The sequence below is a fragment of the Filicampus tigris genome, chromosome 20, assembly GCF_054856515.1.
Source record: "Filicampus tigris isolate MCC_2025a chromosome 20, RoL_Ftig_1.0, whole genome shotgun sequence".
Taxonomy (NCBI): domain Eukaryota; kingdom Metazoa; phylum Chordata; class Actinopteri; order Syngnathiformes; family Syngnathidae; genus Filicampus; species Filicampus tigris.
Genome location: NC_141236.1, coordinates 4,546,197 through 4,572,172, shown reverse-complemented (window position 1 = coordinate 4,572,172; position 25,976 = coordinate 4,546,197). Strand labels below are relative to the sequence as shown.

The following is a 25,976-nucleotide window of genomic DNA, read 5'->3' as shown; positions in this document are numbered from 1 at the left end:
AACTTTATTCAATATTGGGATATATTGTTTGAAGGTATTTTATACCGCAGGCACGATTAAAAATCGATTCAAACCATTTCATCGGACATCCATTAAGAATCGTTTCAGACCGATTAATCGATTCACAGAGACAAGCATGGTCGCGATTTTTGAAATATCGAATCGAAAATCGGCAACTGAAAATTGAAAATCGAATCGGGGCTTGAGTGAATCGTTAAATCCCTACTATATACTGTACGACAAAATGTTTTTATGATGTAAGACTGACTGTAGCCGATCAGGCCTATTGTGTGCCGGAATAGGAGGTCAGAAGCAAAGTTGTTGTGGAGGACTGCCAAGGCCAGTGACTGCTATCTCAGTCTTTTGTCATTTCCCGCCACCGCTTTCATCTCAGATTTTCTTCACCATCAGAATGTCAGATCCATTGTCTCAGATACAACGCACAATAACTTTCATGATACCAATCGACAGTTTCCGCAAATTTGCAAAAGGCTACATCCCCCCAAAAAATCAAAGCAAGCTAATTCAGCCGTAGAGGGCAGGCTTGTGGAACTGGACGCTCTCTTCCAGTTGTTGTTGCCATGATTTTTTTTTTTTTTTTTTTTTGGGCTGTGACAAACTGTCGGCCAGTGGCTGAGAGCCTGTGCTGCTGTTTGTTAAAGATAAGTCAAGAAGCCAGAGGGGAAAAAGAAAAGAGGGCACAGACAGACACAGAGTCCAGTTTATTCATTTGAAAATAGTGGTTTTTTTTTTTTGGGTTTTTTTTTCGGAGTGGTGAGGGGCTTCAGGACAACCCGATGAATAAAGCTTACTTCCTCACAGCTTCGTCTCAACACGATCCTCAGTGCGGGGACACCTGATAGATCGCGGTCCTTTCTTGATAGAGTCCACCAAGATTTTCTAGTGGCACTTTTTTTGGGGGGGGGGGGGGGCTGCACCCTCCGTTGACCACTATCAAAGCTCGCTTGGCTCCTGACTGCGCACTTTGATATGCTAGATAGAGCAATCCGACGTTGGCCAACTGTGACCGAAGCTTACCACCGACCGTCGGCACGTCGCGCTGGAGAAATACACCGCAATGACGGACAGCTTCGCTGACCGTTAAAGTGAAGCGGGAAAAAAAAAAAAAAAAAAAAAAACACAATGTTTTAAATACCCCGGTGTGACTTTGCTGTTGTGATTGGCAAAACAAGCTCTTGTGAAACAAAACATCTGGCGTGCCAGGTTAAGCGCCGTTCAGACTTGCCTTTCTTTTGCACACCTTATTTTCTTTTTATGAGCAACCTCCTGCTAGTTAGTTAACTCATTAACTGCCAGTCATTTTCAGACGCTCTTTTACCCTAACGTTTGAAAAAAATAAATATATATAAAAAAAATATAAATAAATTCCTGGGATTGAATGGCTGGACTGCGAAAAGACAAATAAACCCGTTTTTGGCAGTGAATGAATAGGCAGACTGACACCACTGCAACATCACGGCATTGAGAAGATAAAACGACAGTTTAAAATGAGATCTTGAACGTTGTTTTTCTTTTATTTCTTTTTGCACGGCCGTCAGGAAGATTACGCCATAGCTGCGCCCGCCCGCTTTTATGTACAACGGCAGGAAGGTGCGACGAACGGGCGGAGGTTTCGACGGCAAAGGATTGTCGCCTGTGCGGCTCAATCAAAACACGGATGACATCGGCGGGCCTTTTCACACGTGGTCGTTTTTCCAGCATTCGTAAGTGCAGTGTAAAGAAGCACGCGTGTAAAGCTGCGTTGTTGACAGCTCACCAACCGGAATAAAGCCGAATGTCTTATTTGGCTTATAACAAGCTAAATTTTGATAAGACACACCAAAGTGTGTTATTTTGGTACATGAATTACACGAGAACGTGTCACTCTGTATTTTAATTGCTCTTTTAATTTTTCATTTTTACATCAGGATGTAACGATTAATCGGAAATCCATTAAAAATCGATTCTAACCGATGAATCGAATCATCGAATCGAACTCAGGACTCACACGCGCTATACAGCAATACCTAACAAAAAGACATAACAATACCTAGGTCAATAGAATATACTAATTTAACGCAACACTGTGTCATGTCATTTTTAGTTGATTATGGCGGCGCCATGTGGACAAAGGCGGTAGTGTTTTGACAAAAAGCAACCACACCCCCCATGCGTGCCAGCGCGTAGTGTCGTGAAATTCTGAGCCGTCCTTATAGCCAAAGGAGGAAGTGAGTATGCCGTAAAGCAATTCAGGACGTTTGTATTTTTTTCTGTGCCGGAGTTGATCCCATCCTCCTCAAAGTTGCTTTGTGCCAGTAAAAACGATACGAAATCGAAAATCGGCAACTGACAATCAAATATCGAGGCGAATCTGGGCTTGAGTGAATCGATACATCTAGTGATGGGTTGATGATACCTCATGGAGTGTATTGACACGAACCGTGTTGACACGGTATTGATACGGTGTTGGTCAGTCAACACTGACCTTTGCTGTACATCAAAAATCATTGCAGGTCACATTATGTAAAAAAGTATAAACTTGTATGCTGACTCAACATTAGCTTGTGAAATGAAATCTTTATTCAATTGCTGGGTTTGTACTTAAAATATGATCTTTGTATATTACATTTGCTCCATTTGTTTGCTGGGTGAAGTTGTTGATGAGAAGTCAAAATCTGCTTGTTTGTGGAAAGGCTCAAACGAGCATGTAATATACAACAAATTTATCTAATACAGTTTAGAGATAACGTGTAATTGATGTATGGAATTTTGTTAACCAAAGTGTTCAATCTCCATCCAACAAACCCACAACATGTCGATACGGTTTGTTTCCTTATAAGCACAATTTGACACGGCACAGCCAAGCGACACACTTCCTGTATTGGTCACATGATTTTTTTTTTGTTAAAGCGATACACGCACCAATACGGGGTTTCACACTTGAGATCTCGGCACAGTGCTGATGCACTAGTGTTGCTCGTCTAGATCCCTGATTTAAAATAATCCAAACACTGTTGGTACGACATGTACGTGCCATCGGGAGAGCGTAGTGGTGGAGAAAAGACCTTAGTGGCTAAATGGCACTGTCAAGCGCTGGACTGGCCTGGGCTTTTTTCAACTTGACTCAAGGACCGTATCCGTCACACAAACACAACCTCGGCGCAGTCACAGTGGTCCCCTTCAAGTGTCCACGTTCAAAACGCGCAGTTTGCGCCTCTGTGTGTGTGTGTGTGTGCGTGTGACTCTGGTCGGTCTCCATCCTAAGGCAGCGAAGGTGAGCGTGACTTCACGACTGCTGGATGCCGATGAATCACGGCGAGCTCACTTTGTTTGCCTGACGCAAATGTCTGTTTGCTTTGTCGGTTAGCCTACTTTGGAGCACAGAGGCTCCGCGTGTCTGCTCGTGCCGTCTTGAATTATTCACCGGCAGTGTTTGATTCGGTGTCATTGTACATCACATATGTCCTGTCTGAGATATTTTGCCTCTCAGGTATTTGAACCTTTTTTTTTTTTTTTTTTTTAGGAAGCATCATGAGTGTTTGTCTTCTCTTGGCGTTTTAAGTGGTCTAATTGATATGTTTTCAGCCTGAATTATTGAATTGCGTTCTCGGACTCCATAACTGTGAATATACTGTAAACTATGTCCTTATTAGCTGCCTACTTGTTTTGGCAGTATATAAAGAGGATTGATGTTAAATACGCTTAAAGATTTTTTTTTACAGAGGGTGTGAGGTCATTTTTACTGCATTTCTTGTCCTACTAGGCTGCTAATGATATCACTGGTGCTACAGCTGCAGTGCATGATTAGTTTCATCATCTTTAAATGTCTTAATTATGGCTGTGGTAATTCCAACTACCGGTAATAATTTTTTTTTTTTAAATATACATTCATGCAAAACTTTGCTTAAAAAAAGTAATCCTCATGGTCAACATATTTGATTGCAGGAGGCCCTATAGTTGCCTTAATATTGAAAATAAAGAGTGTAGAATGTAGTTGCGCAACTGTGAAACTCATATGTTTTAACATTACCTATTTAGCGCACAGCTGTGAAATAGCCGAAACATGTAATCAGGCTGTTTAGTTAAAAAAAAAAAAAAAAAAGCAACAGTTCCTGGAATAACTGTTTCGTCACCAGTTTGGCAACAGTTCGCATAAAATAATGGAGGGCCATTTTGCCACTTAGTGTCATCTGAAAATGACATCACAGTTGGTCAAGGCTCAGGCAACAACCAATCGTGGTTCAGCTTCAGAAAACAGGTGAGCTGTGATAGGTCATTACCTGAGTCCTGGGCAACTGTGATGTCATTTTCAGTGGACAGAAAGTGACAAAATGGCTCTTGACATGGCTAAAATTAGTGGATTTTACTGTTTAATAGGGAAAGTCAACCCAAACATATTTATTTTTCACAATATCTTCTACGCAGGCCCACTAGCTGAAATACGGCATTCTGATTACTATTGCATTTGTGTAATATGAGAAAGCCACTTGTTTTTAGCTAGCTCAGGGGGCGGCCATTTTGTCACTTTTGTCGACTGAAGATGACATCGAAGTTGCTCAGGGCTCAGATAACAACCAATTATGACTCAGCTTCACAAAACAGGCGAGCCAAACAGGTGATTGGTCGTTATCTGAGCCCTGAGCAACTTCGATGTCATCTTCAGTCGACAGAAGTGACAAAATGGCCGCCCCCTGAGCTAACTATAAAAACGGGTGGATTTCTCATATTTCACAAACGCAACATTAATCAGAATGCCGCGTTTAGACAAGTGAAGGCGCATAGAACATATTATTTTGCAAAGAATTTTTTGGGGTGGACTTCTACTTTCAAGCAAGCTTTACATTGAATGACGAGGCTAAAATACACAAGCCTGGAGAAACACGAACAGATTACAGTCGGTGACCAACCATCACACCCTTACCAACCTGCTGCAACAAAAAAAGCAGCCCCCTGGCGAACAACGATTTGAAGCCATATTATTTTATGAGCCACAAACAACATGGTGCGATTGTCAAGGGAAAAGTGGCTTGCCTGGCAGCCGTAGCTATATTTCTGTAGCGAATACAAAGAGTTTGAAACAAACAGGTCCGAAGAAAGAAGGGACTGCGGATCTTTGAGAGGCTGCTGGCAATGATAGCCCATTCATTAACCACACTCGTGCATTTATTTCGGTGGCAGAAAGACTCCACGCTTTGCTTTTTAGCCACCGATACATTTGAGATGATAAAAATAGTTTGATTTTCTTTTTTGGACAACAACATTTGGAATCACAAAGTACTTGCAGACAGTCATGAAAACTAGTCGCAGAACCCCGCGCGCTACATGACACAAATTGCTGAGTGCGGTTTGGCCGCATCCCTGGCTTTGCAGCTGGCTTTATGTATTGAGAATATTCTTGTTTTTATTATATGCTTGGTTTGTTTAAACTGGTACTTTGTTGTATTTTGTGCCTCCGGTAATAGTTTGTCTCTGTTTGTGTGAACATTTTGGATTGCGGTGGTTGCCATGCAGCTGAGAGCAATGGCTGGGACCGAGAGGTCAGCGGGTCCCCTGGGCCACCCTGACCCCCTGACCTCCATTCCATAATTTTTTGTTACCAAGGATGACACGGAGGAAGACATAAACAGACCGTGCAGGATGACATGCATTGGTGAGGTGATGGTCCAGGGGTTGAAAATGGAAACCATAACTATGCTTCCCTCCTTGTTGACATATGTAGCAGAAGTTATTATATTCAACACAGTTTTTTTTTTTTTTCCTCCTCCATTTCTGCCTGTGATCGGTCTCCCTCTCCCGTCGCAGCCTTCCCGACTATGTGCAGGAGTGATAAAGGTCGTCTTTTGTCATCAAAAAGTGCAGATTAGTTTTGCCTCGGTGCATCTGGCTGTCCGCTTTATCGCTGGGACCAGAGTGAGCCACGAGGTTCAGCTAACCTCTCTGCAAGGTAATAACTCCTACCTTCTTACCGTCTTCTCTACTTCTCTAGCATTACCACATCATTGACTCCGTTTACGTGCAGCCAATAAACCGTTAAAAAACGTTTTCGAAAATTCGGAATATCATGGCTGGGTTGCTCCTTTTACAACCCGAATATGCGCGCGCGTAAACACTTTCGGAATACGGTGGCACGGTACACTCATGCTCAACCGCAAAGAATCTTGGTCTTTGTAGTATAAGGAAGTGCTTGTATGCGTTCTATATGGTACACAACTCACCGGAATTCACATGTAGTGATAAACAAAACCTGTCGAAAGCTAGAATAAGTACGACGCCATACTTTCAAAGCGAGGGGGAAATGGTCATTCGTGCAACGAGTGACGTGAATATATCGTCAATGTCATGTGAAAAACACTTATCTCCATTTTTTTTTTTTAATTTCCTTATTTTTACATGAACCTTGTTTCCGCATTACAGACTTTGCGTTAAAGTGAAGATTTAAAAAGTTTCCAAAATTGGAGATAAGTGTTTTTCTCAGGACAGCGACGGTATATAATGTTTTATTGCCGGAAGCACGTAACGAGCGGAGATGACGTAACTGCGTCATGACGTTCCAGCGTCGGGTTATTAAAAGCGGAAGTCAACCCAAACATATTTTTTTCAATAATATGTTCCCAGCAGGCCTACTAGTTGGAACACGGCTTTCTGATTAATTTTGCGTTTGTGGAATATAAGCTAAGCAGAAAAATGCACTCGTTTTTAGCCATCTCTGGGGGCGGCCATTTTGTCTTCTGTCGACTGAAAATGACATCACAACTGCTCACAACGACCAATCATGGCTGACCTATTTTCTGAATCTGAGCCGTGAGTGGATTAATACTTATTCCACAGATGCAATATTTATCAGAATGCCGTGTTTCGACTAGTGGACCTGCTGGGAACATATTCTTGAAAAAAATATGTTTGGGTTGACTTCCGCTTTAAATGCGGAGGGTAACTCCGAATGACAGAAATCGTAATTTTGACCTGAACCCGAATCTCGGCTGCATGTAAACGTAGTCATTGGTAGCGTGGCGCCGGGGAGTTATTTTCGCACAGTCGTTATTTGATTGACAGGAAAGTGAGGAGCAGGAGAATGTGACATGCAACATATGTCGCGAGCGGGGGATCAAACTGACAAAGTTGTATTAGTCGTTTCAGTCCGCTAAGGACCCAGAGTAGAGCATAAATGCAGCGCTGACGGCATGTCATAAGCCTATATTGGTTTTATTTTAATATTCCTCCACTGATGTGGTTTGGGGGGGGGGGGGGGCGAGAGAATCGTAACTTGATAACCGGGGGATTTCATTGCAAGTCGACTCTGCGAATATAGCAGCCGGCCGGCGGGGAGCAGACTCAAGCTTCATGATATGAAGGATATTATTGAAATGTTTCTTCTGGCTTTTGCATACAAAACATTCAAAAGGCAGAAGCAGCCGCCAACGGGGAACGAAGATCTTGCGAGGTTGGCGTAAATCCCGACTAGTATCGGCGAGAGCGTGAATGCGATTGTAAGATGATTCCGCTGTCAGTTAGAGAACGGGAATTAGTCGTCACCCACCGAGAATTGTTTGACCTTCTCGCCTTTTGTACACTCCGACAGTCACAAAGGCTTCATAGGGATGGTCAATAAAGGTCGGGAGGGTGCAACAAGGTCGATATTCTTCTACGTTAACATGTTTTCTGGTGACTTGTTCGGTCATCTGTAAAAGCTGCTGATGAAAAGATAGAGTTGCATTATGCCAATGTCTGCTCAGTTGGCTCGTAAAGTAGTCAGTTAACTCATTCACTGCCAAAAACTATTTACAACATACGGTTGCGTATGATCAGGATAGTTGGACGGATCTGCGTGCTTGACTAGAAGAGAGTGGGACGTTTTTGGCACCATGACTGCGATTGGTTTTCATGTGGTAGACTTGTATGTACTGTTATAATGGACAATTGCTAATGCTGGCAGCTAGCTAGCTAACACACTTTTGAATCTGGGTCAATTCTAAGTCTTGTTTTTTGTTTATTGGTTGGAAAGTGGACAGGACCGGCAAACCAATTGGATGGATTCTGACTGCCGACTCCTGACCACTTCACCTTCACCGTGTCTACAAATAGATGAATTGAAAGGACAAACCGTATTATGAATGGTGTTTGCTTGCCTTTGATATTTTAGCGCTGATAAACACTTAAACGATATGGACGCTTCAATGGATGTCATGGCAGTAATACTCGATTGCTCTCTTCCCCCGTATGCGTATCCTGGAAAGATGGACGAATATTTTCAAGCTAAATTCATAAATCAAGGATGTTTTACACAATTTTGGGTCAAAGATGGACCGATCCACTAATTGGGTCAATTTGACCCACCTTCTTGTGTTGTTTTGTACAAAACAGACCGATTTTGGGGGGTTGTTTTGTATAAAATGACCCATTTTGAACATTGGGTCAAGTTGACCCAAGTAATAGATTTTGACCCCAAATTGTGTTCTTTTTAACCTAACTGTTTTTAGAGTGTATGTTTCAGCCACTATGGCGTGAATGGTACTGGTCATGCCAGAATCAAAACGGTATCAGCAATCCGTCTATAATGTTTTATCTTAGTACTCTGTTAACTAGAAGAACAGAATGGCGAAACAAACAAATGAACTGAACTTCCTCTTTTCTCCTTTTTAAGCCTTGGGGGAGGCACCTGACCGGGTGCTATTCTCGTTTCATCAATGGTGTCTGTAATCTGTCTTTTGCAATCTGTATTCATGGCAGCGTAGGAATAATCGGAGCCACCAACTGTTCTCCAACGGTGTTTCAAACAGGGAAAGCCATTTATTCTAATTGAATTGTCTCTTTAGAGGTATGTGTTATCAGGTTAGAAAGTACAAACAGAGCTGGGGTGGTAGCAGACCTCACAGATTATCCCTTCGATACCACATTGGTATGCATAGGATTTAAACATAGAGCGATACTTGGTGCGATAATCAGAGAGTGTACACACACGTGTGTGTGTGTGTGTGGGGGGGGGGGGTTGAGCGTGGCGGACATGCACACACTAAGCCAAATGTGGACATGCCAAACACAAATCAAAACAAGGCATGCAAACACAAAAGCGATCTGGAGAACGAAGAAAACAGAGAGAATGGCACAGTCCCATCTGTCAAACAAATGCGAGGACGCTTTCGCGCACGCGCCAACACACACGACACACGCGCAACACACACCGTCTGAGCTCGAGCGATATCCGCCTTTGTCCTTTCGCGCTCGGTCTTGAGGGGTGGGGGGGGGGGGCTCCCGTTGGAGTTGCGCGAAAGTTTGTTTCGAGCTGAGCAAGTGTGCTAAGCTGGATTCGAGCCCGCGGGAGACGCCGCGGCGCACGCGTACGCACACGTGCATCCGATTGTACGCGCACGCTCAAGCGCGAGGCTTGGGCAGCAGCTCACGCTGGCCCCTACCAACGGTGAGGAGTTTGTTGTCATAGCAACAGTAAAATGAGATGACTTTACTGTCAGCCGTAATGTTTCATGGCCCCCTTGCCGCTATGGCAACATAACAAGGAAGGAGGAAGAGGGAGAGGAGAGCATCAGATCCATCTTTGCATTCCGGTGGACTCTTACCGGGATCAATGTCACGAAGATGCCCTTGCTTCTTCTCCAAGGGAAGCATGGACACACTGTGACAGGCCTGTCGAACGCAAAGACACACACACACACACAAGCGCGCGCGGCTTAAAATGCTCGCCAAGCGCCATCGTCAGCGTTCACATTGAGTCACATCGCAATTTGAATTCATTACGCTCAACGGCAATATTGGTGCAACAACGCTCCTCCTCAGACAGGTACCGCTTGTTGAATGAGCGCGTTGCTGTCAGAGAGTGTGTGAAAATAGAGGAAAAGGGCGATCAAAGGCATCCAGATCGCTTTTGGGAGAGCCTGCTGGAGCAGCGGCGTGACTATGGGCTGCGCGACTATACGCGGAGCTATACGTGACGATTCTATATTTAGCGCAGTCTTTCCACTACGGCCTATCGACGGTGTGAAGCAGAGTTATCAGCGTGGGTAAGGAAATTGAAAGCGAGAGACGTGGAGATGGGTAGGGAGAGCAGACCGACCAGAGTGGAGCTGCGTTGTTTCCCTTTTGTTGCTATGGCGACGTGGTGGCTTGAGCTGCAGCGAGGCTGACAGTCGTCATGGCACAGTAGGTTGCCACGGGTGACAGCTGCCCGTCAATCACGCAGAGTGAGGGGACAGATCGGCAGATGATCACCTTGGATTAGAGAGTGATCGCACCACACAGGGGCCAGCCAGAACATATCTGGACTTAATCCCTGTGTCCTAATGGTGCTGCATGCTCTCTGGTGCGTGTGTGCGCCTTTCATATGCATGTGTGTCTGCGTTTGCATGCAACATACATAATTTGGATCCATTACTGGTTTTACGAGCATGCTGTTGCGTGCTTGCTTGACTAGATGTGAATTGAAGTGTGCTCACACTTTTTGTTGTTGTTGTTGTTGTTTTTGTGAGAGCTGACATATTCAAATAGTGAGTGGGGTGTATTAAATTTGCCAGCAAAATCCACCCGTTTGAGAGGCGTGGCCACTTTGTCGACCAATCGCGGCTCACCTGTTTTCTGAAGCTGAGCCATGATTGGTTGTTAACTGAACCCTGAGCAACTGTGATGGCATTTTCAGTCGACAGTGACAAAATGGCCGCCCCCGAGATGGCTAAAGCAGGCGGATTTTACTGCTTAACTCACATTCCACAAACTCAATATTAATCGGAATGCTGTGTTTCGACTAGTGGAGCTTCATAGGATATTATTGTAAAGATTTTTGGGGTGTTGACTTCCCCTTTAGTGTGTCACTAATATTAATGTGCTAGCGATGTGCACTTTTGAGGGGTAAATGCAGAGGTCATATTACCTATAATACATTATAATGTATGGAAATGCATTCAGTCTTAATTGTAATATTACCTATTAGTCAGCAGGCACAGTTCCACTGGTTAGTAATAATTCCTTGATTCGATACAGCGGAACCTGCTCTAGGGGCAAACACAATTAATTATGTGTTCAGATTTCTAAACGTTTTTTTTTTTTCCCTCAAAGAAATACAGTATCTTTCAAGGAAGGTCACAGTTTCAGTCTTGCATGTAAGAAAAGGAATTCACCTACTCTTAGGTATTATTGCAGATGCACCGATTTCAACCTAATCAGAATTTTCTGAAATTTCCTGAAGCAGAGCCATGATTGGTCGTTATTTGAGCACTGAGCAACTGTGGTGTCATTTTCAGAAATGACAAAATGGCCGCCCCCTGAGATGGACAAAATAAGTCATTCAGAAGTGGCACAAGCTGATAGTATCTAGTTAGCGTGCATCCCCAAAAATCTAACTACATCACGACATGGTTTTGAAAGACTGTATTACAGAATCAGCACGGAATGTGTCACCCAGCAATTATGAGACCTTTTAACGGAATACTTATATTGTGACAGCAACCTTGTGTAATGTCAATACTTGCATGGCACGCTAGTAATTGGCTGGCAGTTGAACATGTCGGATTTCCCCAACCAGTGAAGCACTAAATTTGGCGTCCCAGTGAGAAATGCATAAAAAGCCTCTGAGAGCACTTCCCTTTTCACGTCTTTCACCCTCTAATTGGAAATGTGGTCAAAAGAGTGTGGTTTGTCTCCAGCCTTTGGCCTTTAAGAAAATGAGGAAGACAAATGAATAACACAAGCTGACCTTGTTTTTTTTTTTTTGTTGTTTTTTTTCCCCTTTTATTGAGTCGTCCTTTTTCCTTCCTCGCGCCTTCTCTCTCACTCCATCCTCAGATTCTCCCGTCACTAACTCCTTTCTGTTTCTCCCTTTTCAGGAGTGAGCCCTGGGCTGGATGGGACCCACCATGCCCCCCAGTAAGAAGGCCCAGAGCCCCAGTAGTGGAGCCAGCGCTTCGCAGGGCATGAGCCCGCCGTACCGGCAAGGGGACGCTGCGACGGCGGCATCTGAGGCGGAGGCGGCAGATCTCTCCCTGTCCTTATCAGCCTCCTTCTCCAAAGCTGAAGACGAGGAGCTCACCAGTCTTTCCTGGCTCCACGAGAGCACCGACCTCCTCAACAGCTTCAGCCACTCGGGGCTGCGTAGCGTTTCGCCACTGCTGGACCCCGACGGTCAGCACACCCGCTCGCCTTCTTCCACGTCGCCGTGCCCGGACGACCCCCTGTTGGGGGACGCGCACTCGGCGTACGACTTGGCAGCGGGGGCCAACAGGAAACCGCCGTACTCCTTCAGCTGCTTGATCTTTATGGCTATCGAGGATGCGCCGAACAAGCGGCTGCCAGTTAAAGATATCTACGGCTGGATCCTTGAGCATTTCCCCTACTTTGCAAGCGCCCCCACAGGATGGAAGAACTCTGTGCGCCACAATCTGTCGCTAAACAAATGCTTCAAGAAGGTGGATAAAGACCGCAGTCAGGTAACCGCAGCAGCTGTTTTTTCTTTTCCTATGAGTTTTTCACCTGTGCGTGATGATTGAATGAATCGAATACACTTTTACCTATTGTTTACTCCAATTTTATTTGGCTGTGAAATATCATTTCATTTTTTAGCGCCGCATAGAGTAACGTATATCCTGACGACCGACTCTTTCCCTACTAGTTTTAAGTAGATGTTCTGCATTTCCATTAAATGACATTTGAAAAAAAAAACAACAACAACAACTGTCCATTGCAATGGAAAGCGATGCCAATCTAAATTTGTGGCACAGCCTTTCTCTTCTATGTGCATCACAAATAAAACAATATTATTTCAATATTTCACAACCCAAATGAGGAAAAGTGGTAGAGAAGATCGATGGAAATTAGTTAGCAACACCTGGCTAACCACCTGCCCACAGATTTAAACCGCAAAAATAGTCTATGAGTCTTAACTTAAATTTGACAATATAAGCCTCATGCAAAAGTGAGTTTTTTTTTACTTTTATCAGAAGTTGTATACGTATATCTATATGTCTATATATATTTATATATATATATATATTTATTTTTTTTATTTTTTTTAATTAATATATATATATGTATATATTTATAGTTTAGCTTAATAGAGAAGGTAGTGAGTAGTACATGCCGTTGTAGGATCATCGTCAGTTTCTTGGCCATTTCTCGCATGGCATGGCCTTAATTTCTAAAAACAAGAATCAACTGTTGAGTTTCACATTGAAATTCTTTTTTTCTGGCCATTCTGAGCTTTTAATCGACCTCACAAATGTGATGCTGCGGATAGTCAACCTACTCAAAGGACGGTCAATTTAATAGCTTCTCGACTGCTAATGATGATTGCACAAGGGTTTTCTAATATCCTTGAGCCTTCTGACGCAATGGACAAACAACTTTTACCTTTAGAACACTGGCGTGATAGTTGCTGGAAATGGGCCTCTATACACCAATGTAGATAATTGCACCGAAAAACCAGACATTTGCAGCTAGAATTGTCATTTACCACGATAATAATGTATAGAGTGTAGTCCTAATGAAAGTTATCTTCATTGGAAAAAAAAAACGTTCAAAAATAAGGACATTTCTTGGTGATTTATTTATATATATATATATATAGTTATAGTTATAGTAGTAAATACTTGGGATTTAAATAATTCTTAGGGATGTTCATGTTTAACATACAATTTGGCCCATTATTCACTCCATCACATGTGATAGCAACTTATATCACACAGAGAGCGTTATCAGTGGTTTGCAGGGATATCCAACTTGAAATTCAACATATTCTGTATTTTGTCTACAGCTGTACCACATCCGACCTTATCAATACTTGATGATCTCTATCTCGCTTTCTTAGTTCTCTTTCACTCTAACGTTTCCCCAGTGGGAACGGCGTTTCGCTTTTGATTTAAGTCTCGATATAGTCTTTTATACAGGCTTTCCCATCCGGATTGAACTCCATTAAAGACTCAGGGTAAACGGGGAATGAATCCCTTACTCAATTAGTGCTGCATTAATACTGGAGGATTTAATAACAGACGCCGGCAGTCTTGAGATTTCATCAGGCCCGAGGGTGTTGAGGGTGAGGGACAAACAGCCCAGATCAATGCTTGTTTTACATGTTTATCTGTTCGAGATAATACAGCGGCATTTTTCCTTGACCACCGAATGAACCTGGTGTCCTATTTAGAGTAAGCCGCGCGTGTGTATTAAAGCGCAAATTGAACGAACGGATGAAGAAGACGACGGTGCGCAAAAAAGTACGTCTCGGTGCACACTCCCTCACGCTATGCTGTCATCTGGCCCTTGACTACAAGGGCACAGAGTTTCTCTTGTATACATATCTCCATGGCAACAAGGTTGCCGTTGACATAAAAGTGTACTTTTGCTGTAGCAACGGGAAAACCGATTTGACTTCGCCGACTCGGGCGCGCGTGAGAAAATATGCGAACGTGTGCGTGTGGGCTACAATTGGCCACAGAGGTGCTGAGTGGACGTCCTCGCCCTGCCGTTATATATTCTTTGGGGCGCGCACGTGTGCGCGGATACTGTAAGCGTGCATGCGGCGCACCGTGTGTGGAGGAGATTTTGGCAAGGACACCCTGCCTTGTCTTCCTGTCACTGCGCACTGTTCAAGACAGCACACTAATTAACCCTTCAAACCTATTTCCCTCTCTCTCACACACACACGATTCAGTCACACCCACACACACATAGCATGTCAGACACACAAATAAACAGGCGCCGGGCAAAATGCAAACTCAGGAGCAAGCATGCATGCATAAAAGGACTCCCGCACGTGCTTGAGAGCTGAGTCTGTGTAGAAATGAGGGCACATCTCTGCAGACTCCTACTCTACCTGCCAAGTACTGTGCTTTATTTGAAGCTGCAATTACAGAATCTCTGTAATTTCCGTCTGACTGTGCCACTCAAAGCTTTTCACTGAGAATATCACCACTTTTTTTTTCTCCCCCGTCTTCTTTTCCAATTACCTGTTTATGCCTTTTTTTTTCTTTTTTTTTTTCAATATGACTGCCGGGGATCAAATATTTTCCCTTAATGCTGCGTTATGTCACGATTATGGCTTGTTACAGAGAAGACATCACTCGAATTTGATTTTGGAGAAAGTTTTTAACAGCAGCAGGATGATATTTTACCGCGGACACGCGGAATCATATTTCCATCAATTTGTAGAGGTGGAGATTAATATGACAGTGCCCTATTTGTTCCGGTGACTGTATTTCTGGGTCATATCCAGGCAGATGACAAGATGGGGACTCGTTTGGAATAAGCCTGCTGCTCCACGTGCCCATTTTTTTTTTGTGTGTGGCTTGCGTGTGCGTGCGTGTCTGTCGGCATTGTGTGTGGAAGGGCGAGCTTGTGTGAGAACTGGAAGAGAGGCCCAAGGTTGCCATGGCTTTGTTTACAAACAGGATTCCTCACTTTGCACAATAACATGGCCTAATGACAAGCGTTGTCCTTAAACTTCTGGATCAGTGCATCGGTGCCGTGGACGGCAGTCGTGTTAGAATGCAGGCCTTGAATGAAAGCGGGGACAGTTTTATCATCCAAGAGTGACTACGAGGTGTCAGTGTTACATTTATGGGTGCTGTCTCAAGTTAGTTTTAATTCATATCAGATGAACCTAATATTAAAGGCAATAAAGGGCTACAGGAAATCCTTGCTGTTCACGGGGGGGCTAACCATGTTAATAATCCAAACTGTTAATATACACCAAACTATCATTTTGAAACACTTTAATATCATTTCAAACTCATCTGTATTTACCCTGAAAAATAAATGGTTTCCAGATGATTTGATTAAAACAAAAGCAAAAAAAAAAAAAAAAAAAAAAGACTCTCCGGCCCATATTCATGAAAGTGGAATAGGAAAGATTATACAAGGGATAAATCAATTTTACCGCTGTTGATATAAATGAATTTGGTATCGGGTTATCCTGTCTTATAAGTTTAAAAGGAAAATAGAGATAACGGTGGACTATCTTATTCTGTGGTGTAAATACGACAGATTACTTGTGTGTAGCCTACTTGGTGTGTACTTGGTGTAATTTAGACCAACTGAGTCGTCGGTTTAAAGCGGAAGTCAACCCAAACTTATTTTTTTCAAGAATATGTTCCCAGCAGGCCCACTAGTTGAAACACTGCATTCTGATACATTTTTTGGAATATAAGTTAAGCAGCAAAATGCACTCGTTTTTAGCCATCTCCGGGGGCGGCCATTTTGTCTTCTGTCGACTGAAAATGACATCACAAGTTCTCATTGCTCACAACGACCAATCACGGCTGACCTATTTTCTAAATCTGAGCCGTGATTGGTCGTTGTGAGCAGTCGTGATGTCGTTTTCAGCCGACAGAAAACAAAATGGCCGCACCCGGGGATGGCTAAAAATGAGTGGATTGACACATATTCCACAAACGCAATATTTATCAGAATGCCCTGTTTCAACTAGTGGGCTTGCATAGAGCATATTCTTGAAAAAAAAATGTTTGTGTTGACTTTCCTTTTCAAGCAGTGGAATAAAAAAATATGCAGTTCGACTCCAGTAGATGTCCTTGAACTGTACCTTCGCTTTGGAGGATACTGGCGTAAAATGACTTGCGAATTAAATGAAGTAAAATCTTGTTCAAATGAATCTTCAGTTTTCGTCCATTAGACTGGAGTTCCTCGTCAAACTTTGACAGAACCCTGCATTAACATGTTCTGTTTTTGAAGTTGTATTTTTCCACACTTGCGGTTGTCATCTATTTCAAAAGAAAAATACAACAATTCCTTCTGTCATAATCTTCCATCCATCCATTATCGATACCGCTTCTCCTCACAAGGGTCGCGGGGGCGTGCTGGAGCCTATCCCAGCTGTCTTCGGACAGTAGGCGGGGGACACCCCGAATTGGTTGCCAGCCAATCGCAGGGCACCCAGAGACAAACATCCGCACTCACAATCCCACCTAGGGGCAATTTAGAGAGTCCAATCAACTTACAATGCATGTTTTTTGTAATGTGGGAGGAAACCGGAGTACCCGGAGAAAACCCACGCAGGCACGGGAAGAACATGCAAACTCCCTGTCATAATCCTTCCAGTGTTAAATAAATAATCAAATGTTCCATGTATATCCACACCAACTCAAGTCCTTGTTTGACTTTGGGTAATGACCAAGTAATCAATTGTTTATATGCGAATGAAATGAGAGAATCTCGCTCGTAATTTTGAAACTCCCGTTTCGATGGCAGCCAAGTTGCGCACTCAAGTTCTGCCTTAATTTTTTCCAGACACCATTAATCAAAAATCAATTACACACATTGAATCAACACACTTGTTAACGATTTAATTCTCTATGCCTGGTTGCACATGACTTGTACGACCTCGGGAAGGTTTGTTTGACTTAAGTGGTTCAAGTATTTTTATTTGCTTGCATGTCTGTTGCTGATTTCTACATTTCCCAGAACGGTCCAGGCTTGTTTTTTTCTTTGTTTTTTTCATTTTTTGATTTAGAAATGACTGATCATTTGTGTGCAGATCAGTAGGGATGTGTGTGCAAACTGGACATAAAAGTGAATCAAAATAGAAAATAACTCTTTTGACATTTATACGGCCAATGCCAAGTGGTCTCGACTTCACTAGATCTTCACCAAAATGAAATGCTCCCCAGCTTGCTGTACCCTACATCCAAATTCCGAAACCTGAGCTCATTTGGATGTAATAAATACGTTAGCTAGTTCTGCTGAGCTAAATCATCCATGTTATGCTCTGCTTGGGCTCTTCTGCTAACTGAAATAAATACCGTTTTCTATCTGAAGACACCCTGAGGCAACACTTAAGGTTTAGGGTAAATAGACTCCACTGTTTTTAGATGGGCTAACTAATAAGTTTGTACGAGACAGGCACACTGTGGAGTACCATCAACCATTTGTGTTGTTTTCAAATTGTAGCATGAAGTGCATTAAGCATGTTTCATCTGCGTGATGTGGGTGTTATTGTTTCCTTTTTTTTTTTTTTTGAATTTATTATTATTATTTTTTTGTTACTTGCCAGCCGGCAGCTCCAAGATAAAGCGTGATGATAAACACAGTGGAGCTTTAGGACTATAAAATCAGTGACATATGACTATTGGTAATTTTATATACTGCTTGAAAAGCAGAATATTGGGTCCCTGGGGTGTGCAAATGCTGAAATTTGTAGAATAGAATAGCCAATAAAACTAGTTAATGCTGCTTAACTGAAGAGAAGTTTCAAACGTGTGTGTGTGTGTGTATGTGTGTACTTTCTTGTCGACATACCACTCACTGTAGCTGATGGAAAGCATGTTTTAACAGTTGTAACACGCTTAAGGGCATTCCCATGTGGAGAAAAGATGTCAACGAGACAAGGCAAGGAAGAGTTAAAGCCAAAATAAATGACTCAGTGAAATGAATTGCTGGTTTATTTTATATCACTGCTTTCGGGATTTGTATGTTTCAGAAACACTCACCTCTGCTTGACTGAGATATTCAAAATGCTCAATGTGAAATAAGTTAAACCTTTCGTGTTTATAATGGATTTTCTATATCGGTTGTGTATAGTTGATCAGTGGTCAAGGAAAGCTTGTTATTTAATACTTGTGTTTATTTTACCAACACTTTAAAAGGTGTGTGGTGCTTGGATTTAAATGATATCATCTGGTCTAATGGTAGTCTGGGATATACTTAGGGCCTGACAGACTGATATATATATATATATATATATATATATATATATATATATATATATATATATATATATATATATATATATATATATATATATATATATATATATATATATATATATATATATATATATATATATATATATATATATATATATATATATATATATATATATATATATATATATATATATATATATATATATATATATATATATATATATATATATATTTTTTTTTTACGAAGATGTCAATCGTGTTAAATTGTGTGTCCTTCACTCTAGCGGATTACGTGCCCTGTTGTCACAGGTGTAAGTGGTGGACATTGCCGTATTTTAAAAAGGGTTTTGACCATAGAAAATTTGGGAGTGCACTGCAAGCGCAAAGAGATATTTAAAGCGATGGAATTGGAAGTGTTAGTGGAAGAGGCATACAAACATTGAGTTCCAGAGAAGAAATATATCTGCCCCAACTGGAACCACACAAAAAAACCTGTCCCAAGTTCTTTGAAATTTGCTGAATGTGCCCATCCTGGATGCCCCCCCCCGAAAAATGCTTTGGTATAGACTAGCACAGATTGCCATAGTGTGCTGAAATGACCCAGTCACAAGAAAATGAAGAGTTGAAAGGAGTTTTGTCATAAGCTGTTTGGCATGAATCATCCTTGTGATCAGAGATAGCACTTAGATCATTTAGGAGTGACAAAACTAAATGTTCCACTATTTTGTTGTTTCTGGCATTTCAAAAATGTTTATGTAAGCAAGCAAAGATGCGTTCTCCGAGTTGCCTCTCGTTTTGTCAGCGCCTCTCGCTCGCCAAAGTCACCATCGCTATGCGCAGCTGTGCCGGTTTGCACCTGCCTTTCAGATGTGCTGTTGAAAGCTGAAAATCAGCCATCGCAATTTGTCTCAGGTGTGTCAAATCACATTGTATTTGCTAGATTAATCTGTTTGCATCGCTGCTCTCAGAACATGCAAACTGAACTGTGTGGCAATATTTCCCATTTGACAGATGCAATCCTGGGAATCAAACTTACTTACTAATTTACTGTTAGGAAACCAAGAAACAGCAACTGAGCATAGCACAGAGCCCTCTAGTGAGACGCTGAGTGGTGTTAGCATGAGTGCACTCTCAAACACCAAAAAAGGAGTTCCTTATCATCGTGTCTATTTGACGTTAAACTTGCTTCTGTGATGACCTTTACTGTGTTGTATTCCCTTCACTCGAGAAGCTCTGAGTTACTGTTGCTTTTAGAGCACGTGCAGATTATTCTTTACAGTGTGCACCATGTTTGCGTACAATCCTTAAAGCTAGCTGTCATATACTGAGTATGTTAATGGATATATCGACATGTATCCAGTACACAAAGTTCAAAAGAATATAATATGGATAATCCACTATTTATCTGTACAGGATGTATACAGTAAGTAAGGGTAGATCCCCCGCATTGCAGTGGGTTAATCAGGCTTAAAACCAGCCATCATTTTTGCTATTACACTGCGGATGTTCAACGAATTGCAGGCAGTCATAATACTTAAGATTCATAAGTCCTTTTGCTCGTGAAATGTACTGGATAACATAGCTAAACGAAGACCTGCCAAGCAGAGAGAGGAGCTGTAGAATATTATGGGTTGAGGCAGGGTGTTTTAAGGATGGGTGATGTTGGGATTTTTATAGATGCCAGACACTTTATAAATGTCAAGCCAGATACCGACACATCGTCCATAATTTGATATAAAAGCCAAGGATAACCTGTTTCATTGCTGTACAGTGGTTTTGCTATGCTATGCCACACTTTGGCTAGTGTACTAGGGAATTTTTGTAACGCTTATAGGTAGAGGTGGGTATTCCGTCTGATCGACGGAGCGGTCCGTCAGTCCCTCACTGACGGACGCCCGTTTTGCTGACGAATGACGGGACACCTTTTAAAAAAAGACGGACTGATGAATGATGGAAGGGGGTTTTCAGCCGTCAGTCCAATCGTCATCCGTTAGTCCATCACTGGCGGACGCTCATTTTCTGATGTTTTTTTTTTTTTGGTGGGATCAACTGACGGACCAACGGACGGACAGACGGACTGATGATTACAATTCACTTCATCACGAATAATGACCGACTGACAAATGACGGACGGGTACCCTGGCCGCTAACGAATGACGGACCGACAACATTTTCTAAAATGCCCATCCCTGCTTATAGGCTCTCAGAGTTCTGGCACTCTATAGAATGTGATTGTACTCCTGTGGGCATGTTTACTCAATCGCATAGATTGTGCAACAGGTAGCGATACCAGCTAATGGTATTGGGCTGCCGGCCATGATAGTTGAGGCAAGAAAAAAAAATCGAACATCAAGTCAGGCTGCAGTCGTTGGCGCTATACTGTGGCAGTTTGACACATTACATCAACGGTACTAGAAGCATCAGTACTCGATATCGGTGATCACCCGAGGAGCAAGTACTCATACTGGTATCGGGCTGAAAAAAAGTGGTATCGAACATCCCTAGTTTTTATCATGAAACATTTGGGAGAGCACCAAAAGCACAACAAGTTTTAAGTGGTGGAATTGGAAGTGTTTTGGGAGTAGGCCAACAAACACATTTACAGAAAAGAAATTGATTGCTCCGCCAATTTTGGGAAAGCCAGCAACCTCATAAATGCTGTCTTTTGTTTGATTGAACTTGTCCCAAGCGTGTGGCAATTCCATGTATGTGCCCATTGTGTTTTATCCTCTGACAGCGTACACAGAAAATTGCTCTGAGAGAGGTCTGTACAATTGCCACAGTGCTCTGAACAGAGCCAGGCACAAGGAAATGAAGAGTTGAAAAGAGTTCTGTCCTAGCCAATGTGCAATGGCATGACTCCTTCTTGTGACTGTCTTCAAGTCAGCATTTAAATCATTCACAAGCTTCCAAATTGAATTGCTGAACAGATGCTATGTTCGAGTGAATTTTGTTGTTTGAGACAGGGCGTAAATTTCCCAAATTATATTTTTTATATTTCAGGTAACCTTGAAATGAGTTTGAATGAAAAAAGAAATAGGTAATTATTTTCCTAGGTATGGAAACTTATGGGACAGCCTAGTATTTAGTTTGCTTCACCGACTATCCATGCTAGATTACTAATTCCATTACTAGTGGCTAATATGTGAAAAAGATAACAGTATTCTAAGTTTTGCAGTAGCAGAAATACATTGTTACTGGCCGGGTCAGTGGGAGCAGGATTTTTTTATTCCAAGGGAAACCAGCCTCCAGACCTTATATAACACAGGAAACAGATGTTGGCAACATACAACCATCTCTCCCTCTACCCTCCCTTGAATCCACTTTCTTTACTTTTTTTTCTTTTTTTTTTCATTCGCACACAATGAAGTGATCCAGACAACTTTTGGTATGTTTGTTTTCTTAACCACAACAACAACTGTTTGCTTAGAATTTTATTTAGTCAGATTAGAGGGGATCTTTCTTTTTTTTTTTTTTTTTTTAAATCTCTTTCTTTGCCCTACCTCTTTATGAACACAGACGCGTATAATTAAATTATTTTAATTGAGAGGTTGTTTTGCGACGTGTAATATAAGTCTGGTGCAGTTTGCTTCTTCTGCAGTAAGAGTGGGAATTATCATTTTGAGGTCCAGGATTATTTGTTGTGTAATCCATGTTCTTCAGCCGTAAATACGATAAAGCAAAGTGATTTTTTTTTTCCATGACACAAATGAAACACAAATCAACAGCATAACATGGTCCAAAAAGATTCCATCAAAGGAATGGAGCAAAGAAAAAAAAAGAAAAACACTTTCTGAGGTCTTGTTCTCTGTTATCTACCCTTGTTCAGGTCCTATTTTTAAAATCCACCATGCTATTGTCTCAGTGTCTCAAACTTGAACATCCGAGAAAACTGTAAGATCATCTCTCATCTCAAGCACAGGATTATTGATTATGAAATATGATGCCTTTCTCTCAACTTCATGAATTCATTTTCCCAAAATTCCATTTCACCTTCTCTCGCCTCCAGATGATGCCTGTTGCCAAGGTGACCACAATAACCTAGGTGTCACACCCTTTCTGTGAGTCGCGCCCTACGATTGGCCCATCGAACGAGGGGGGTCTGGAGATCGGGCCTTTTGATTGGTTGGCTGCTTGGCAGAGGCAGACAGTGCCTCTGTAGTGAATATTGATTTAACGGGCTGCCAGACGGGCAGATAGTAGGCACTCGCACACATATTTCTATATATACAAACGGCTGGCGGTCTGGAGGTGCACGGGGAAATTTGGCCCAGCGGGAGGTCACCTCTGTGGGAGTGAGCGTATGTGTGTGTAATATCATGCTCTCCAGGAGAGGTGTTGCTGGCAGTAATAGAAGCACTCCCAAGAGCAGACCATGCTGGGTAATATCACACTCCCCAGGGAGCTCGCCGTACACACTCGCGCACACTCGGCAAAACACGCATGGCACATATGGCCTGTGTACCACCACGCTGACATCCGGACTAATAATGTAGAGATTTCAGGACTAACAATGCAGACATTCACAGTTAGGGACGCAGATGATCCGTCTGTTGTGCATTTTAACAAGGTCAGATGCTGCTCCAACATAAAGTTCAAAGCAAGCTTGAGTTTGTCACCTGTAAAATGAATGAATGAACAGCTAGCACTGTTGGCTAGCACTGCTAGCATGATTGTTTTCATACAATGGGGAAGGACAATCTTCCGAAAGTGGAAAATTACCTTTTAAAGTGGAAGTCAAGCCAATGATATGTTCTATGTGCCTCCACTAGTCTAAACACGACATTTTGATTAATATTGCATTTGTGGAATATGAGTTAAGCAGCAGAATCCACCCGTTTTAGCCAGCTCACGGGGCGGCCATTTTGTCACTTTCTGTCGACTGAAAATGACATCACATTTGCTCGGGGCTCAGGTAACGACCAATCACGCCTCAACTGAGCCGGTCGACAGAATGTGGCAAAACGGCTGCCCCCTGAGTTGAATTTTACTGCTTAACTCGTATTCTACAAACATAATATTCATCACAATGCTCTGTTTAGACTAGTGGGGCTACATTGACCATAATATTGCAAAGAGAAATTTGAGATTGAATGGACAACCGCCAAACGCAACCAATATTAACTTTTTTCTCTGCTGATTATCCTCATTAGGGTCACGGGGGGGTTGAACCTATCCCAGCTGACTTTGGGCGAGAGGCGTGGTACACTTAGGGCTAATCGCAGCAAATAATAATCTTATTTGAAAAAAAATAATAATAATGTTGCCATATTTCTATAATAGATGCCTGGTCCCTTCAGCAATTTTGTAAACAAAACGCCTGTGGCCAATATACTGTATGTAACAAATCAAAAGTGGATGGGCTTTAGCAATGATTCAATTGAAATGTAGAGGAAGCATCAGTTGAATCATACAGCATAAAAATATCAGGTTTTTATATGTGTATACAAATGTATGTGCAGTTAAAACTACCAACACTATAGAGAAGAGACACAAGATCCACAGTTTTGGAATATTATTTTCCAATAACTTTAGACACACAGCTCTCAACACGCCAGATATTTTCCTCTTAATAGATTCCTTCTACTATTTGTTAAAAAAAAAATGAAGCCTGCTGCTATGACATCTCCCCACCCCATAGCCTGTATCTATATCATATCACAGAGCACTACAAAGTGATCTGAACATAAGGCGAGGCACATTTCATTTCAAATTTATTCGTACTCTCTCCCCCTTCTTGCTGCCATCCTTGGTCTCTGCCGTATACAAACCTGAGATTTTGCCACATTCGGATGACAAGGCAGATGAAAGTGCGGCGGGAGCCGAGAGAGCTCGAGACAGCCCAACGTATTTTCATGGCGACCTGTTTGAGATCCCGGCTCTCTATAATCTATAGGCTGGTTTCACTCAGATTGGGAGCGACAGATTCATTAGGACAGAGGCGGGGTGCTTTTGATCTAAAAATACGCGCCGTTGCGGCCTTTGAAGCGGGGAAAAAAAAGTTTCCCAATGTTTTAATCAGAAAACACTTCAAAACGGAGATGCAGACTGAAAAATATTGAGCGAGGTGCCCCTGACAAATAAATTACCTTTGAGTGTATGGCAAGTTTGTGTGCTTGATGTACTCTATATGGGTAATTGAATTAGGAAACTTGGCGATTAAATCAAAAGAACAAAAAGTAAAATAGAAAGGAAATCTTGAGTTGGACGACCAATTGCTGCCACTCTTCTTGGAAGGCAAGATTTTGTGCTTGCCTATGGGGGGAATTGTTGTCAGTTCTTCCTGAAGAACTGAAAGAGAGCCTGCTGGATCGTCATCTCTGTTACATTTCATCCCAAAAGTTTCATCTGGGCCAGGTTCGGATTTATGCTTGAACATGAACGAGCCTTCCCCAAACTGGTCCCTCAAAGCGTTGAATTGTCCAAAAATATCTCAAGAGGATGACAAATGGTGTAATTTAACCTCAACTCAACTTTTTTTCTAGAGCTCTTTGGGAAATAAAAAAAAAAACAACAAAAAAAAACACAGCTGTAACAAAGGGCTGTGCATAATAAAGACCAAACATAAAACAAATAAAAACATTATGTGATGACATGGATATTATGTTTTTTACTTTTTTATGTACTGTTCTTATTTTTTTAGCTCTCCATGATGATTGAGTTGATTTTGCAACTTTGGAGACGCTACTTCCACTTACGTCCGTCTTTATCTGTTTTTTTTTTTTTTTTTTTCTTTCAGAGCATAGGAAAAGGATCTTTATGGTCAATAGACCCAGAGTATAGACACAACCTGATCCAAGCACTGAAGAAAACACCGTACCATCCCTACTCTACAGGCCTGGCCACGCCCTCCACTTCCCCGCCCACCCTGTCTCAGACATTTCACCACAGGTAAGGCAACTGTCAAAGTGATGTGTTGAAAATGCGGGGGAACTCCAAAGTATCATTCGGAATTCAAGCACAGATTAGATTTAATGAAAAATAAACTTCAATAAATCTCACAAAGCTTCATTTCTCGCCAGACTTGAGCTCAGTGAGCATCTAAAGGGAACGGGATTTGTATTTGTTTTTGTTTCAGTTTTTCATGTGACGCCACAATTGAAAGATACTGATGAAAAAGAAAAATGTGATGATGACCATAGAGTCGGAAATAAAGTTGAAATGTGTTGATATATCTGTCCTGGGTGACTAGTGCAATATCCTCAGATTTTCTCCTCAATTTGGCCTGCTATTTTTATTTTGAACTTGTAGATCATTTACACTACATTTACAATATATTCATACATGATCAAAACAGCAGTTGCATTTGAGCTTTTTAAGAAAACC

The 25,976-nt window shown here is 42.0% G+C and overlaps 1 protein-coding gene across 2 annotated transcripts in view; it reads left to right on the top strand.

The window, feature by feature from the left end:
• The window catches only part of LOC147127929 (forkhead box protein N3-like), a 119,857-nt gene that overhangs the window by 75,458 nt on the left and 18,423 nt on the right, over positions 1–25,976 (top strand). For both annotated transcript variants that reach the window (XM_086019278.1, XM_086019277.1), the window contains 2 exons: positions 11,829–12,428; positions 25,390–25,541. In XM_086019278.1, the coding sequence (XP_085875404.1) occupies positions 11,847–12,428; positions 25,390–25,541 (734 nt within the window). In that variant the 5' untranslated portion in view covers positions 11,829–11,846. The remainder of the gene's footprint in view (positions 1–11,828; positions 12,429–25,389; positions 25,542–25,976) is intronic.